At 41.3% G+C, this 19,236-nt stretch overlaps 1 protein-coding gene across 1 annotated transcript; it reads right to left on the bottom strand.

Moving 5' to 3' along the window:
* Window positions 1-436: 436 nt before the first annotated feature.
* LOC139535538 (myb-related protein B-like) lies at window positions 437-17,457 on the bottom strand. The gene is made up of 15 exons (XM_071335032.1): window positions 17,205-17,457; window positions 16,569-16,665; window positions 16,394-16,465; window positions 16,134-16,226; window positions 11,244-11,464; window positions 10,873-11,017; window positions 9,105-9,158; window positions 8,656-8,862; window positions 8,190-8,462; window positions 3,226-3,398; window positions 3,004-3,103; window positions 2,791-2,898; window positions 2,548-2,664; window positions 2,326-2,457; window positions 437-2,232 (listed from the first exon to the last, which is right to left on the bottom strand). Exons 1-15 carry the CDS (start codon window positions 17,222-17,224, stop codon window positions 2,104-2,106), a joined length of 1,941 nt encoding a protein of 646 aa, XP_071191133.1. The 5' UTR covers window positions 17,225-17,457; the 3' UTR covers window positions 437-2,103.
* Between the last annotated feature and the right edge of the window lie 1,779 nt (window positions 17,458-19,236).

Raw genomic sequence — 19,236 nt, 5'->3', positions numbered from 1 at the left:
CATGTTTAAATCGCATATCCTCAGATACTTTGTTTTATTCCATGCTCAATCTAACAGTCGTTACCCCTATTCGTGTAATTGGTTACAACCAACTCCTGAAAATGAATGAACTTGTTCGGATATCAGAACCAGAGGTTTGTTGGACAATCTGAAATGTGGGCGAGAATCATTTCCGTTTTGAAATATAAAATAATCTCGTATAATATCCGCAAATATTGTACATTTACATACAAATTCACATTTTATTTCAGTGCCTTTCAAACGTTACCGGGCTCCCGTGTTCGCCCCTCAAAACAAAAAGGGGCATTGTGTCCGTTTTTCATTGGTCCTCAACAAGAAACAAAACCAGTCTCTCAAAATACTAATCTGGCCCAATCTATTATTTATCAGAAAACCAATAGTTCACCAACCTACTAGGTCAATAAAAAGCAACTTCTAAAATGGCATCATAGATTTATTACTTGTTCAATCACACATTGTTTAAATGCACAGACAATTTTACAAATTGTTCATAAAAATGTATTATATATTTTTTTTACATTAGTCAGATGATTTACTCATACATCTTGTTATCTGCAAGCAGAAAATTATCTGTTTTCAGCAGAAACATTCTGTAATTCAAAGCACCATAATCTTATCAAATCTATACAACTTTGGACATGGGAATATGGCAACCTGAGTGTATGATGATTCTTCTACAGTGATTCATATTCACATCACATTCTTCTATTCCTAATAAAATAGTAGCCTATAATAAACCTTAGATTGGCTAGTAGACTACATAACGTAAAAATAGATAATAGGAAACTAACATTTCAGCAACACCTCAACAACTCTGTTCACTTGTGTGTCAACTTGTTTCAATCCATTATTGATTGATCAGGTAATCAAATGCATGAGACAGTTACAACCGAAACTCAATACTGATAGATGTCAGTGCAGATGTCTATACTTGAGATATCAAATTGAAAACATTATGATAGACCTTTACATTACTTTTGAGTATGACAAACGTGATGCAAGTGTGGATTATTCAATTGTTGATGGACTGTGGTAAAACTTACTAGGAAATGGTGTGTGTAGATTCAAACATTACATTTGGAAAAACTTGAAATAACAAAGTTGCCCTACAATAAAAAATATCCCATATTTACAAGTATCCTCTACTTTTTGAAACCTATAACAAACATAACCTTGCTATGAAAGAATACCAACACAATAAGCTTTGGAATAGTTACATTAAACATGTTTAACACAATGAAAATGTCTGCACAGCAGAGAGTTATGCCACATTCACATGCTTGTCAGAACTTCCTATTTCTTAGTTGTGATGACGGGAATACAAATTTGTTTCATTCATGTACTTTTTGGTCAGAACAATTCTTCAACCAAATCTTGATAAACTAGCTATGTTGCTAATAATAAACAGCTAGCTTGCTTAGCATTGACAATATCGTCAAACTAGCTAAATTCTCCATATTGATAAGGTTGTAGTTGTCAAAAACTGATGTCATCTTTTGTTTGAAAAGGTAAAAGGGCACTGGTGAAACGTCACAACTCTGCAACAACATTTTCTCACTTGTAATCCAACTATTTATTTAACCCTTATTCTACCAGGTAAATTGACTGAGAACACATTCTCATTTACAGCAACAACCTGGGGAATTGTTACAGTGGAGGGGGTGAATGAGTCAATTGTAAACTGGGGATGATGGTATGAAGACCAGATTGGGAATTTAGCCAGGACACCCCTACTCTTACGATAAGTGCCATGGGATCTTTTGTGACACGAGAGTCAGGACACCCGTTTAACGTCCCATCCGAAAGACGGCACCCTACACAGGGCAACGTCCCCAGTCACTGCCCTGGGGCATTGGGAAAGGGTGCCTCCTACTGGCCATCCAACACCACTTCCAGCAGCATCTGGTCTCCCATTCAGGGACCAACCAGGACTAACCCTGCTTAGCTTCAGATACAAGCCAGCAGTGGGATGCAGGGTGGTATGCTGCTGGCATAGAGGGTTGTTTAAGTGAAACTTCCCAGACACAAATAGGAATTTCCCCAACTCTGATAGCATGTGAGATCTTGGTAGTGAGGGAGGGCTCAGGACAGGATGAGGGCCCGGTTGGGAGCGTGGGATTTTAGTGAGCGGAGGTAACATCTTGCTTTCTCTGTCATTATAAGTTGGTCCTTAGTCCGTCCACATACCACTGCTTCCCATGCCTGGGACATCTAAGGACACAACAACGCAATAACTTAAGATACAAACAAACAAGGGAAATAAAAATTCTAAAATATGACAAGACATAATATTATGATACTTACTGGTGTTGGTGGCACTGGGTTGGAATATGCACAACTCTCCCTGGGTCCTAAACAGAAGCCCTGATCCAGAACATTCTCCTCTTTATATTCCCTCTTCATGCAAAAGGACGAGGAGTTGAGAGACGTCTCAGCCTGTAACAAAGACAAGCCAAAATCCAAAATCAATGAAAACACTATAAAAAATAACAGCATAACCATTTCATCCATGTCCAATGAATGTACCTTAGGACAGGGTTGGGGCCCAAACTTAATGGACTGATGCCTGGAGGTGACCGTCTCTTTGCAGTCCATGACATCCAAGGCCAGAGATTTACGCACTTTCTTCATTGTAGGTCGATGCTGGAACCAAAAGGAATGGACCACATATTCAGACCATTCCATAAAACTGAGAAACAGCATTGGTTGAAGGAAATTATGGTTCTTCTTAGGTGTAAACTTCCTCCTGCCATCTTTCATCACACTCACCACCTGCTTGCGTCTTTGCTCAAGTGGACTCTCATCCATCACGATCAGCTCAATCCCAGTCTCTTTCAAGAGGACTTCTTTCAAGTCCTCCTCATTCGGAGTCTGAGGCTAAGACAAAGCGAGAACATGCTTTTTCAGTGGAATATTGAATATATTATACACACAGACAATTAAGTTGCTTTCGTTGACATCTGTAGCGAATGAGGGACTCACCAGAGGCCGCAGAGGACCATACTTCTCCATGGCATTTTTGAATGGAGTTGGAGTCCGCGGGGTGGTGTCAAGATTTGACTTGTGGTTGGGTGTGATGAACCTTTACAAAAATAAAAAATGAAATAACATTATATTTTGCCACAAGAGAGTCATCATATTGCATCCTAATAATCCCTTATTACATACAAGAAATGTGTGTGTCAATAATGAATTATTACATACACTGAGTTTGAGTACAGCTTGGACGCAAACACAGAGTTTTCCTTCTGTGTGAGTGGAGTCTTGTCGCGGTGTAGTGGTGTGGTACCCGTGGACTTCTGACTACAGACTGGGGTAGAGGTGAGGGATGGATTCTCCAGTTCAAAGCTGTCCTGTTTGGTCCACATGTTGAGGAACTGGAAACATATTCAAAGTAAATGTGACCCCCGACATCCAATTGCAATCGTACCAACAACAAAAAATATGGCATTTAATGTAAGGGATATAACAATTGGTAGAATGTGTTTTTGGCAACATCATTCGTGACAGTTGAAAAATATATGGCAAATTGGAAATCCAAACTGGATGGTCTTCAGAGATAGATGGGAGGGGTTGGGGGTAGCAGAAAGACGGGACTAAAAACCAAACATAAGACAACTAATGTAAAATATACTGTGTACGTAAAATGTATATAGCATGTATAAACTGGAAGTAGAAGCCTAAGTGTTGTTGCCAAATTAGTTTACACCAATTAAGGGGAGTGGTAGGATTAGGGGAAAATAAAGGAAAATATACACTACCAGTCAAAAGTTGACACACCTACTCATTCAGGGGTTTTTCTTTATTTTTACTATGTTCTACATTGTAGAATAATAGTGAAGACATCAGAAATATGAAATAGCACATGGAATCAAGTAGTAACAAAAAAAAGTGTCAAGAGTGTGCAAAGCTGTCATCAAGACAAAGGGTACTTAGAAGAATCAAAAATATATTTTGATTTGTTTAAGACTTTTTTGGTGACTACATGATTCCATATGTGTTATTTCATAGTGTTGATGTCTTCACTATTATTCTACAATGTAGGAAAAAGTAAAAGTAAAGAAAAACACTGGAATGAGTAGGTGTGTCTTAACTTTTGACTGGTACTGTATACTGCCGGTCAAACGTTTTAGAACATCTACTCATTCAAGGGTTTTTCTTTATATTTACATTGTAGAATAATAGTGAAGACATCAAAACTATGAAGTAACACATGGAATCATGTAGTAACCAAAAAAAGTCTTAAACAAATCAAAATATATTTTGTATTTGAGATTCTTCAAATAATCACACTTTGCCTTGATGACAGCTTTGCACACTCAACCAGCTTCATGAGGTAGTCACCTGGAATGCATTTCAATTAACAGATGTTCCTTCTTAATTAGTGAAATGTCTTTCCTTAATGCGTTTCAGCCAATCAGTTGAGTTGTGACAAGGTAGGGGGTATACAGAAGATGGCCCTATTTGGTAAAAGACCAAGTCCATATTATGGCAAGAACAACTCAAATAATCAAAGAGAAATGACAGTCCATCATTACTTTTAAGACATGAAGGTCAGGCAATGTGGAAAATTTCAAGAACTTTCAAAGTTTCTTCAAGTGCAGTCGCAAAAACCATCATGACTCTTATGAGGACCACCACAGGAATGACCCAGAGTTACCTCTGCTGCAGAGGATAAGTTACCAGCCTCAGAAATTGCAGCCCAAATAAATGCTTCAGAGTTCAAGTAACAGACACATCTCAACTAGAGGTCGACCGATTATGATTTTTCAAAGCCGATACCGATTATTGGAGGACCAAAAAAAGCCGATACCGATTAAAATCGGCAGATTTATTTTATTTTATTTGTAATAATGACATTTACAACAATACTGAATGAACACTTATTTTAACTTAATATAATACATCAATAAAATCAATTTAGCCTCAAATAAATAATGAAACATGTTCAATTTGGTTTAAATAATGCAAAAACAAAGTGTTGGGGAAGAAAGTAAAAGTTCAATATGTGCCATGTAAGAAAGCAAACGTTTAAGTTCCTTGCTCAGAACATGAGAACATATGAAAGCTGGTGGTTCCTTTTAACATGAGTCTTCAATATTCCCAGGTAAGACGTTTTAGGTTGTAGTTATTATAGGAATTATAGGACTATTTCTTTCTATACGATTTGTATTTCATATACCTTTGACTATTGGATGTTCTTATAGGCACTTTAGTATTGCCAGTGTAACAGTATAGCTTCCGTCCCTCTCCTCGCTCCTACCTGGGCTCGAACCAGGAACACATCGACAACAGCCACCCTCGAAGCAGCGTTACCCATGCAGAGCAAAGGGAACAACTACTCCAAGTCTCAGAGCGAGTGACGTTTGAAACGCTATTAGATCGCACCCCGCTAACTAGCTAGCCATTTCACATCGGTTCCACCAGCCTAATCTCGGGAGTTGATAGGCTTGAAGTCATAAACAGCTCAATGCTTGAAGCATTGCGAAGAGCTGCTGGCAAAACGCATGAAAGTGCTGTTTGAATGAATGCTTACGAGCCTGCTGGTGCCTACCATCGCTCAGTCAGACTGCTCTATCAAATCATAGACTTAATTATAACATAATAACACACAGAAATACGAGCCTTAGGTCATTAATATGGTCGAATCCGGAAACTATCATCTCGAAAACATAACGTTTATTCTTTCAGTGAATTACGGAACCGTTCCGTATTTTATCTAACGGGTGGCATCCATAAGTCTAAATATTCCTGTTACATTGCACAACCTTCAATGTTATGTCATAATTACGTAAAATTCTGGCAAATTACTTCTGTGAATTGATTTTAAGAAAAGGCATGGATGTTTATGGTTAGGTACAGTCGTGCAACGATGGTGCTTTTTTCACAAATGCGGTTTTGTTAAATCATCCCCCGTTTGGCGAAGTTGGTTGTCTTCGTTAGGAAGAAATGGTCTTCACACAGTTCGCAACGAGCCAGGCGGCCCAAACTGCTGCATATACCCTGACTCTGTTGCAAGACAAGTGACACAATTTCCCTAGTTAAAAGAAATTCATGTTAGCAGGCAATATTAACTAAATATGCAGGTTTAAAAAATATATACTTGTGTATTGATTTTAAGAAAGGCATTGATGTTTATGGTTAGGTACACGTTGGAGCAACGACAGTCCTGTTTCGCGAATGCGCACCGCATCGATTATATACAACGCAGGACACGCTAGATAAACTAGTAATATCATCAACCATGTGTAGTTAACTAGTGATTATGATTGATTGATTGTTTTTTATAAGATAAGTTTAATGCTAGCTAGCAACTTACCTTGGCTTCTTACTGCATTCACGTAACAGGCAGGCTCCTCGTGGAGTGCAATGTAAAGCAGGTGGTTAAAGCGTTGGACTAGTTAACTGTAAAGTTGCAAGATTGAATCCCCGAGCTGACAAGGTAAAAATCTGTCGTTCTGCCTCTGAACAAGGCAGTTTACCCACCGTTCCTAGGCCGTCATTGAAAATAAGAATGTGTTCTTAACTGACTTGCCTAGTTAAATAAAGGTGTAAAAAAATATATATATATTTTTTTTTAAATGCGATTTCCGATTGTTATGAAAACTTGAAATCGGCCCTAATTAATCAACCATTCTGATTAATCAGTTGACCTCTAATCTCAACATCAACTGTTCAGAGGAAACTGCGTGAATCAGGCCTTCATGGTCAAATTGCTGCAAAGAAACCACTACTAAAGGTCACCAATAAGAAGAAGAGACTTGCTTGGGCCAAGAAACACGAGCAATAGACATTAGACCGGTGGAAATGTGTCCTTTGGTCGGGAGTCCAAAAATTTGAGATTTTTGGTTCCAACCACCGTGTCTTTGTGAGACGCGGTGTGGGTAAACGGATGATCTCTGCATGTGTATTTCCCACCGTAAAGCATGGAGGTGGTGGTGTTATGGTGGTGTGCTTTGCTGGTGAAACGGTCTGTGATTTATTTAGAATTCAAGGCACACTTAACAAGCATGGCTACCACAGCATTCTGCAGCGATACGCCATCCCATCTGGTTTGGGTTTAGTGGGACTATCATTTGTTTTTAAACAGGTCAATGACCCAACACACCTCCACAAAACACCAGTCTCAACGTCAACAGTGAAGAGGCGACTCCGGGATGCTGGCCTTCTAGGCAGAGTTGCAAAGAAAAAGCCATATCTCAGACTGGCCAATAAAAAGAAAAGATTAAGATGGGCAAAAGAACAGACACTGGACAGAGATATGGCTTTTCTTTGCAACTCTGCCTAGAAGGCCAGCATCCCGGAGTTGCCTCTTCACTGTTGACGTTGAGACCTGTTTTTGTGTGGGTACTATTGAATCAAGCTGCCAGTTTTTGACTTGTGAGGCGTCTGTTTCTCAAACTAGACACTAATGTACTTGTCCTCAATGCTCAGTTGTGCACCGGGGCCTCCCACTCATTTCTATTCTGGTTAGAGCCAGTTTGCGCTGTTCTGTGAAGGGCGTAGTACAGAGCGTTGTACGAGATCTTCAGTTTCTTGGCAATTTCTCGCATGCAATAGCCTTCATTTCTCAGAACAAGAATAGACTGACGTGTTTCAGAAGAAAGTTCTTTGTTTCTGGCCATTTTGAGCCTGTAATCGAACCCACAAATGCTGATGCGCCAGATACTCAACTAGTCTAAAGAAGCCCAGTTTTATTACTTCTTTAATCAGAACAACAGTTTTCAGCTGTGCTAACAATTGCAAAATGTTTTTTAATGATCAATTAGCCTTTTAAAATGATAAACTTGGATTAGCTAACACAACGTGCCATTGGAACACAACGTGCCAATGAGTGATGGTTGCTGATAATGGGCCTCTGTACGCCTATGTAGATATTCCATAAAAAAAAACTGCCGTTTCCAGCTACAATAGTCATTTACAACATGAACAATTTCTACGCTGTATTTCTGATCAATTTGATGTTATTTTAAATGGACCCCAAAAAATTGCTTTTCTTTTAAAAACAAGGACATTTCTAAGTGACCCCAAACTTTTGAACAGTAGTGTGTGTGTGTGTGTGTATGTGAGAGAGATATATATATACATACACACATTATTCAGAATTAAGCAAAAGGCACTGATGAGTCATATCACTGTGTGTTAGGTCATGGTGGTTGAGCGATTACCTGTGAGGGAGAGAAGGGCAGGATCTTGACCGGGGTGCTCTTGGGGGTCCTGGAATAGTTGGAGTCAGGAGATAGAGCGATGCGACGGCGGCTGCGGCGGGTCAGTATGGAGGGTGGGGTGATTCCTCCAGGGGAGATGGGGATCAGCTCTCCCCGGTTGCCCTTGCTCAGCTCCTGCAGGGCGCTGCCCTCCAGACGGAACTGGGTCCGCTCTGGGCTCTGGCTCTCCTCAGGCAGATCAAAGACAGACATGTTGCACCATCCATCTAGGTCCTGGTAGAGGGCAAGAAACAGTTAAAATGAAATATAATTTCCCAAGCTAGGTCTGCCCCAAATCTAGTCATACTCTACATCATGTTTTACATATCTGTTCAAATATGACTTCTTTGGTGATTTATGCAAAGTATAAGATTAACGTCGTGAAACTAAGAAGACTGAGGTATTAAAATCCATCCAGAACTCTTACCCCATCCACCATATCCATCACCTCCTTTAAGCCTGGGCCGTTGGGAGAGAGGAAGCCTGAGCTGTCCACCACCCAGCTATTGGTATTCAGTTCACGTCCTGGGGTGTCTGGCTCACTTTTGGGTGTCTTTGACTGTTGAGGAGAGACAGCCTTGTGGGAGCCTGCTTCCCTTGGTCCGTCTCTCACAGTGGATGTACTGGCATTCTCCTGTAGGGGCGACATTAGCTTGAGACATTAGCTCTCTCAGTATGAGAGAGAGAAGTACAGATGAACTGAATATGAACAGCTACCAGAACAATGTGTTCTACCTTGAAAAACAGTATAGGTTGGTGATATTTTAACACGCTCTGTATCTACTACACTATATATTTGTCACACAAAACACTACAGTTTATCTGCCTTTTACCCCCACATAGAAGATAGCCGGCATACAGTGTTTGAATTCTTACCAGCAGTGTAGTGTCCTGGTCTGAATCCCTCTCCATAGAACCATCATAGTCCATCTGTAGAGACATAACAAATCATGTTTCACAGCACAACATTCAAATAAGGATTAGTGAGGATAGCACAGATGTCAAACTGATTTCAAGCAGAACCTACAGTTTAAATCAGAAGTTTACATACACCTTAGCCAAATACATTTCAACTCAGCTTTTCACAATTCCTGACATTTAATCCTAGTAAAAATTATAGTTTTAGGTCAGTTAGGATCACCACTTTATTTTCAGAATGTGAAATGTCAGAATAACAGTAGAGAGAATGATTTATTTCAGCTTTTATTTCTTTCATCACATTCCCAGTGGGTCAGAAGTTTACATACACTCAATTAGTATTTGGTAGCATTGCCTTTAAATTGTTTAACTTTGATCAAACATGTCGGGTAGCCTTCCACAAGCTTCCCACAAGTTGGGTGAATTTTGGCCCATTCCTCCTGACAGAGCTGGTGTAACTGAGTCAGGTTTGTAGGCCTCTTTGCTCACACATGCTTTTTCAGTTCTGCCCACAAATTTTCTATAGGATTGCGTTCAGGGCTTTGTGATGGCCACTCCAATACTTTGTTGTCTTTAAGCCATTTTGCCACAACTTTGGTAGTATGTTTGGGGTCATTGTCCATTTGGAAGACCCCTTTGCGACCAAGCTTTAACTTCTTGACTGATGCCTTGAGATGTTGCTTCAATAAATCCACCAAATTTTCCTCCCTCATGATGCCATCTATTTTGCTAAGTGCACCAGACCCTCCTGCTGCAAAGCACCCCCACAACATGATGCTGCCACCACCGTGCTTCACGGTTGGGATAGTGTTCTTCGGCTTGCAAGCCTCCCCCTTTTTCCTCCAAACATAACGATGGTCATTATGGCCAAACAGTTCTATTTTTGTTTCATCAGACCAGAGGACATTTCTCCAAAAAGTACAATCTTTGTCCCCATGTGCAGTTGCAAACCGTAGTCTGCCTTTTTATGGCGATTTTGGAGCAGTGGCTTCTTCCTTGCTGAATGGCCTTTCAGGTCATGTCGATATAGGACACGTTTTACTGTGGATATAGATACTTTTGTACCCGTTTCCTCCAGCATCTTCACAAGGTCCTTTGCTGTTGTTCTGGGATTGATTTGCACTTTTCGCACCAAAGTACATTCCTCTCTAGGAGACAGAACGCGTCTTATTCCTGAGCGGTACGACGGCTGCGTGGTCACATGCTGTTTATACTTGCGTACTATTGTTTGTACAGATGAACGTGGTACCTTCAGGCGTTTGGAAATTGCTCCCAAGGATCAAGCAGACTTGGAGGGCTTTTTCTGAGGTCTAGGCTGATTTCTTTTGATTTTCCCATGATGTCAAGCAAAGAGGCACTGAGTTTGAAGATGGGCCTTGAAATGCATCCACAGGTACACCTCCAATTGACTCAAATGATGTCAATTAGCTTATCAGAAGCTTCTAAAGCCATGGCAACATTTTCTGGAATTTTCCAAGCTGTTTAAAGGCACAGTCAACTTAGTGTATGTAAACTTCTGACCCACTGGAATTGTGATACAGTGAATAAGTAAAATAATCTGTCTGTAAACAATTGTTGGAAAAAGTACTTGTGTCATGCACAAAGTAGATGTCCTAACCGACTTGCCAAAACTATAGTTCGTCAACAAGAAATTTGTGGAGTGGTTGAAAAACAAGTTTTAATGACTCCAACCTAAGTGTATGTAAACTTCCGACTTCAACTGTACCTGCTGATCTTTACTGTGGTGGGCCATGCCCTCCTCTGCGTCCACCTGATGATGCTTCAGAGTAGGATCCACCCCACTAAAGAAGCCCATCTCAACCCTACGCTTGATGGTTGAGTTCCAGCGGTTCTTCACAGCATTATCTGTCCTGGAAGGGCACATTTGAACATAATATTGTAGTAATGAAGATGTGGAGTACGAAGGTGAACTAATGATGTGGAACAAAATGCTGTCCCTAAATGTCACCAATCCACTCAAATTGCATTCATCACAAAATATGTGGAGACCAAGAAGCTGTTCTGAGTGATCATGACATTTCAGCACAGACATGGTAGAGATATTCTCTTAGCTGGAGTACCAGTCAAGACAGTTACCTTCCGGGGAGCAGCTTGGCAATCTCAGCCCAGCGGTTTCCCAGCATGCAGTGGGCCTTGTAGATAACGAGGTCTTCCTCTTTTGTCCAGGAGGACTTCTTCACATCCGGGTTGAGGTGGTTGTGCCAGCGTTCCCTGCACTGTTTCCCCACACGGCCCTTCAGGTGCTTAGCCACTATGGCCCATTGCTTGTTGCCATACCGTTTCACCAGTTGTATCACCTGTGGAGAGGAATGCAGGGTTGAAGTTTGTCTGGAAATGTGGCTCCATGTCTGCAGTACAAGACAGGAGTCAAAGCAGCCAGTGGAAGGTATATTTCCCTCTTGTAGTACAACAAACATGATTCTGAGATCTGACTGGACGACTGTTGATAAAACTCAAATTTGCTGTCACAAAGAAGTCTAGTAGAACTCAAATTGTATTAGTCACACGCGCCGAATACAACAGGTAATACAACAGGTACCTTACAGTGAAATGCTTACTTACGAGACCATAACCAACAATGCAGTTAAAAAAAAATGTGAATAAGAATAAGAGATAAAAGTAACAAGTAGTTAAAGAGCAGCAGTAAAATAACAATAGCGAGGCTATATACAGGGGGTACCGGTACAGAGTCAATGTGCGGGGGCACCGGTTAGTTGAGGTAATATGTACATGTAGGTACAGTTATTAAAGTGACTACGCATAGATGATAACAACAGAGTAGCAGCGGTGTAAAAGAGGGGGGGGTGGGGGGGATGGGCAATGAAAATAGTCTGGGTGGCCATTTGATTAGATGTTCAGGAGTCTTATGGCTTGGGGGTAGAAGCTGTTTAGAAGCCTCTTGGACCTAGACTTGGCGCTCTGGTACCGCTCGCCGTGTGGTAGCAGAGAGATCAGTCTATGACTAGGGTGGCTGGAGTCTTAGACAATTTTTAGGGCCTTCCTTTGACACCGCCTGGTATAGAGGTCCTGGATGGAAGGAAGCTTGGTCCCAGTGATGTACTTGGCCGTACGCACTACCCTCTGTAGTAGAGGTCGACCGATTAATCGTAATGGCCGATTAATTAGGGCCGATTTCAAGTTTTCATAGCAATCGGTAATCAGCATTTTTGGACGCCGATTACATTGCACTCCACGAGGAGACTGCGTGCAGGTTGACCACCTGTTACGTGAGTGCAGCAAGGAGCCAAGGTAAGTTGCTAGCTAGCATTAAACTTATCTTGTAAAAAACAATCAATCTTAACATAATCACTAGTTAAATACACATGGTTGATGGTATTACTAGTTTATCTAGCTTGTCCTGCGTTGCATATAATCAATGCGGTGCCTGTTAATTTATCATCGAATCACAGCCTACTTTGCCAAACGATGAATTAACAAGTGCATTCGCGAAAAAAGCACTGTCGTTGCACCAATGTGTACCTAACCATAAACATCAATGCCTTTCTTTTTTTTAGTTAAGATTGCCGGCTAACATGAATTTATTTTAACTAGGGAAATTGTGTCACTTCTCTTGCGTTCTGTGCAAGCAGAGTCCGTTGGGTTCGTTGCGAACTGTGTGAAGACCATTTCTTCCTAACAAAGACCATGTTTAATTTGCCAGAATTTTACATCATTATGACATAACATTGAAGGTTGTGCAATGTAACAGCATCATTTAGACCTAAGGATGCCACCCGTTAGATAAATACGGAACGGTTCCGTATTTCACTGAAAGAATAAGCGTTTTGTTTTCAGAATTATAGTTTCCGGATTTGACCATATTAGTGACCTAAGGCTTGTATTTCTGTGTGTTTATTATATTTTAATTAAGTCTATGATTTGATATAGCAGTCTGACTGAGCGGAGGTAGGCAGCAGCTGGCTCGTAAGCATTCATTCAAACAGCACTTTCCTGCGTTTGCCAGCTGCTCTTCGCTGCGCTTCAAGCATTGCGCCGTTTATGACTTCAAGCCTATCAACTCCCGAGATTAGGCTGGCAATACTAAAGTGCCTATAAGAACATCCAATAGTCAAAGGTATATGAAATACAAATGGTAGAGAGAAATAGTCCTATAATTCCTACAACCTAAAACTTCTTAACTGGCAATATTGAAAACTCTAAAAAGGAACCACCAGCTTTCATATGTTCTCATACTCTGAGCAAGGAACTTAAACGTTAGCTTTTTTTTACATGGCACATACAGTGTTGGAGAAGAAAGTGTTTTTGCATTATTTAAATCAAATTGAACATATTTCATTATTTATTTGAAACCGAATTGATTTTATTTTATGTATTATATTACGTTAAAATAAGTGTTCATTAAGTATTGTTGTAATTGTCATTATTACAAATATATAAATAATCTGCTTTTTTTGGTCCTCCAATAAATCTGTATCGCTATCGGAGTTGAAAAATTATAAAATCGGTCGACCTTTACTCTGTAGTGCCTTGAAGTTGGAGGCCGAGCATTTGCCATACCAGGCAGTGATGCAACTGGTCAGGATGCTCTCGATGTTGCAGCTGTAGAACCTTTTGAGAATCTCAGGACCCATGCCAAATCTTTTTAGTTTCCTGAGGGGGAATAGGCTTTGTCGTGCCCTCTTCACGACTGTCTTGGTGTGTTTGGACCATTCTAGTTTGTTGTTGATGTAGACACCAAGGAATTTGAAGCTCTCAACCTGCTCCACTACAGCCCTGTCGATGAGATTGAGGGCGTGCTCGGCCCTCTTCTCCTGTAGTCCACAATCACCTCCTTTGTCTTGATCACATTGAGAGGTTGTTGACCCGGCACCACACGGCCAGGTCTCTTACCTCCTCCCTAAAGGCCGTCTCGTCGTTGTTGGTGATCAGGCCTACCACTATTGTGTCATCGGCAAACTTAATGATGGAGTCGTGCAGTCACGCGTGAACAGGGAGTACAGGAGGGGACTGAGCACGCATCCCTGAGGGGCCCCAGTGTTGAGGATCAGCATGGCGGATGTTTTGTTACCTACCCTCACCACCTGGGGGCGGCCCGTCAGGAAGTCCAGGATCCAGTTGCAGAGGGAAGTGTTTAGTCCCAGGGTCCTTAGCTTATTGATGAGCTTTGGAGGGCACTATGGTGTTGAACGCTGAGCTGTAGTCAGAATAGCCTTCTCACATAGGTGTTCCTTTTGTCCAGGTGGGAAATGGCAGTGTGGAATGCAATTGAGATTGCATACTACCTTATCAGATCCACAGATGATGCAAATTGGAGTGGGTCTAGGGTTTCTGGGATAATGGTGTTGATGTGAGCCATGACCAGCCTTTCAAAGCACTTCATGGCTACAGACGTGAGTACTACAGGTCGGTAGTCATTTAGGCAGGTTACCTTAGTGTTCTTGGGCATAGGCACTATGGTGGTCTGTTTTAAACATGTTAGTATTACAGACTCAGAAAGGGAGAGATTGAAAATGTCAGTGAAGACACTTGCCAGTTGGTCAGCGCATGCTCGTAGTACACATCCTGGTAATCCGTCTGGCCTAGCGGCCTTGTGAATGTTGACCTGTTTAAAGGTCTTTCTCACATCAACTGTGGAGAGCGTGATCACACAGTCCTCCGGAACAGCTGGTGCTCTCATGCATGTTTCAGTGTCATTTTCCTCGAAATGAGCATAGAAGTAGTTGAGCTCGTCTGGTAGGCTCGTGTCACTGGGCAGCTCTCGGCTCTGCTCCCTTTGTAGTCTGTAATGGTTTGCAAGCCCTGCCACATACGACGAGCGTCAGAGCCGGTGTGTTACGATTCGATCTTAGTCCTGTATTGGTTCGTCGGAGGGCATAGCGGGATTTCTTATAAGCTTCTAGGTTAGAGTCCCGCTCCTTGAAATCGGCAGCTCTACCCTTTAGCTCAGTGTGGAGGTTGCCTGTAATCCATGGCTTGTGGTTGGGGTATGTACGTACGGTCACTGTGGAGACGTCATCGATGCACTTATTGATGAAGCCAAAGACTGATGTGGTGTACTCCTCAAAGCCATCAGAGGAATCCAGGAACATATTCCAGTCTGTGCTAGCAAAACAGTCCTGTAGCTTAGCATCTGCTTCAACTGACCACTTTTTTATTGATCGAGTCACTGGTGCTTCCTGCTTTAATTTTTGCTTGTAAGCAGAAATCAGGAGGATTTTTTCTTCTTCTCTCCTTTGCACCCCAGTATCTCGACTTGCACATTCATCTTCTGCACACCTATCACTCCAGTGTTAATTGCTAAATTGTAATTACTTCGCCGCTACGGCCTATTTATTGCCTTACCTCCCTAATCTTACCTCATTTGCACACACTGTATATAGATTTCTGTTCTATTGTGTTATTGACTGTACGTTTGTTTATTCCATGTGTAACTCTGTGTTGTTGTTTGTGTCGCACTGCTTTGCTTTATCTTGGCCAGGTCGCAGTTGTAAATGAGAACATGTTCTCAACTGACCTACCTGGTTAAATAAAGGTGAAATTAACAAATTTTAAAAAACACAACATGTAAAGTGTTGTTCCCATGTTTCATGAGCTGAAATAAAAGATCCCGGAAATTCTCCATACGCACAAAAGGCAGGATTGAATCTACATTTGCCCAGCATTTTAGCTATCGATGTGACATTTAGTGGCGCCTAATCAGTCAGTTCTGTACCTGCCTGGCTGAGTGGCAGTGTGGGTGGAATGAGCGAGCTAGCCTGGCAACCAGAGCACGAAACACATGAGGAAATAAAACTGGGTAGTCTGCTTGAAAAATAAAGACAAATCAATTTTTCTAATATTTTTCATAAACATATTTGATAATTTTCTGTTCTCTTATTTTAATTTGAGAAAATGTCAGATTTTCAAGGTATTCCTGTACTTGAATTTCAGAGTGCCAAATTCAAGTACTTTAAGCACCTTGTGTGAACCCTGTGATTGTAGAATGGTCGCCATCACACCACTTACCTTCTCGTCCTCCTCTTTGGTCCAAGGCCCTTTAACCAGATCTGGATCCAGAACCTTCAACCAGCGGTGCTGGCACTGGTGTTCTGAGCGATTCTGTGCAGAAGCGTTACCATACAGTTAATGATTTTATGCAATAGAAACCACACAACCCTTCAGACAGCAAATTGGAGTCTTTTCTATTTTAAACGCTTCAGTTGTATTATTTGCATTGTCAACTGGATATTACAGAATATATACTGTAATCTGTCGATATAACTCACCAGTAAAAAACTGGCTATGTGTTTCCAGTCATTTGGTCCCAGGTTTTGGACCAATGCTTTCAGATTGTCATCCTGAGAATAAAGGACAGTCATTTTATGAAGAGCAAAGTAGCCAACTCTTCCCCACTTGTTGCAAATAACCAACCATGTCCCCCTGATCTATAAATGAACTCACCTCCTCTTGTGTCCATTTCACTTTGACCTTTCCACCATCTCTCTGTTCAGCCACATCAGAGTCGGTGTCCTGATACATAGCCTCCTCCCTATCCTCTCTGGAAAGACAAGCAACCAGTCAACAGGGTGTGGTAGAGATCAAACCCATGCAGAGATTACCTAGAGCATTCTTTCTTTAACAGAAACTGACCAGCCCCCAAATCTAGTATGCATGCATTCTATTCCCTGAAAAGTAGCTGACATGGGTGAGTCGCATACGTAAATTGTCACACAATACATTTTGATTCACTAGCTACATAGTTAGATACTACAACCAGATTCAGTTAACTAACGTTTGTGGCAGACATTTCGAGCTTTCCGATTACTCCGGTATGTATTAGAAAATTCCTTAGATACATTTGTTTCATGACATTTGGCTAGCTAACGTTCAAAACATCTGACATCACCCCTGGTAGGGTTACAAAAGCTCATTCAAATCACGTAAACGCGCAAAAATAATCAATGACATCCTGTAATCTCATAACTTATAAATGGTGCATAGATCCCTGTCCTATTGAAAACATAGGATGTGGAATCGACATTGATATTTGTCCAACAGCTGCTGTAACCTTAACAAGGTTAAAATCAGATTACTTACCCGCGCAACCACCAGGACATTTATCTTTGTTTTACCGCTAAAATACAATTGTATATTTTGTCAACCACGTCGTGCATAGATTCGCGAACTATATACCATGAGCAAATCTGTGTTTGTCGTATTGAATCCACGTCCATGAAACTGTATTTTGTCGGAGGGCTGGGTACTCCACTTCTGTGTTGCTGACAACACTAACGTTAGTCCGCGCTCAAGTTTCTATCTCGCGCGCTTCTTTTTCTTCTTCTTCTTCTTTGATATCATGGCGGTCCGCAAACAAACGTTTAAAGTGCATGCCGCCAACTACTGTATTGGAATGTACGATCAATCATGTTATGCCCAATTCGGTACTACCGTGAAAATAAAAATCTAAACCAAATAAATCCCTACTTACTTCTTTATGGAAATTTCCACCAGCACTGGGGAGCCTAAATAAATCTGCACCGTTGGAAAGCTGGAATTCACCTCTCCTGAGTGGCACAGTGGTCAAAGGCACTGCACATCAGTGCTTGGGGCATCACTACAGACACCCTGCTTCAAATCCAGTCTGTATCAAATCAAATCGTCTTACAGCCTCAAAATATGATACATCATGACTGATCCTATTTCTCTAAGCCTCTCTATGCACCTGGCATCACCGGGGGCAAACTACCTGCCCTCCAGGACACCTACACCACCCGATGTCACAGGAAGGCCATAAAGATCATCAAGGACAACAACCACCCAAGCCACTGCCTGTTCACCCCGCTATCATCCAGAAGGCGAGGTCAGTACAGGTGCATCAAAGCAGGGACCGAGAGACTGAAAAACAGCTTCTATCTCAAGGCCATCAGACTGTTAAACAGCCACCACTAACATTTAGCGGCCTCTGCCAACATACTGACTCAACTCCAGCCACTTTAAAAATGGGAATTGATGGAAATTATGTAAAAATGTACCACTAGCCACTTTAAACAATGCCACTTAATATAATGTTTACATACCCTACATTACCCATCTCATATGTATATACTGTACTCTATATCATCTACTGCATCTTGCCATCTTTATGTAATACATGTACCACTAGCCACTTTAAACTATGCCACTTTATGTTTACATACCCTACAGTACTCATCTCATATGTATATACCGTACTCTATACCATCTACTGCATCTTGCCTATGCCGTTCTGTACCACCACTCATTCATATATCTTTATGTACATATTCTTTATCCCTTTACACTTGTGTGTGTATAAGGTAGTAGTTGTGGAATTGTTAGGTTAGATTACTTGTTGGTTATTACTGCATTGTCGGAACTAGAAGCACAAGCATTTCGCTACACTCGCATTAACATCTGCTAACCATGTGTATGTGACTAATAAAATTTGATTTGATTTGATTTGATTTGGCATCCACCAAAAGTCCCATTCTTTGGACATTTAAAACACCACAGTGCATACAGAACAAATTCTCTAACAGGATTCCATAGATTCAATATCTGTACTTTTCCCAGCAAAACATTCTCAAACCTCAGCACCACTGATAAGCTTTCACTTCTTTGTGCCTCTTCCCTACTGATCAAACTTTTGTCCCGAATCACTCTGCCTCCCTTCACATTTTCTTTAATATTATCTGTGGACATAGCTATCGGGACACCAGTGTTGACTCCCCTCAACCTAGCATAAGCACCAGGGACATGGCTTTTAATCTTCTTCCCATGAAGCTTTTCCATTTGCAGAATCTTCCCTTGCTGAGCCTGGCTACCACAAACTATTATCAATCTACCATTTCCAATTAACCCGGCTAGTTTAACTTCACCTCTCTTTCTCTATGACATCAGTTAGTCGGATAAGGTGTAAATGAGGCCCTATGGTCTCATCAAACACCATCACAACTTTCAACTCCGACACATGATTATTCTTGCTTCCTACCTTAACCCTCTTTTAGCTTTCTACACTAGACGCACCACTGATTTCAGTATCGTGATCTCTCTTCTTCCTATGTCTTTCCACTACAGACCATTCAGATCCTTGACAGTCATCCTCCCGCTC

Source organism: Salvelinus alpinus, chromosome 12, assembly GCF_045679555.1.
Source record: "Salvelinus alpinus chromosome 12, SLU_Salpinus.1, whole genome shotgun sequence".
In the NCBI taxonomy this organism is placed as follows: Eukaryota; Metazoa; Chordata; class Actinopteri; order Salmoniformes; family Salmonidae; genus Salvelinus; species Salvelinus alpinus.
The sequence above is the reverse complement of the archived record's forward strand: the minus strand, read 5'-3'. Positions and strand labels throughout refer to the sequence as shown.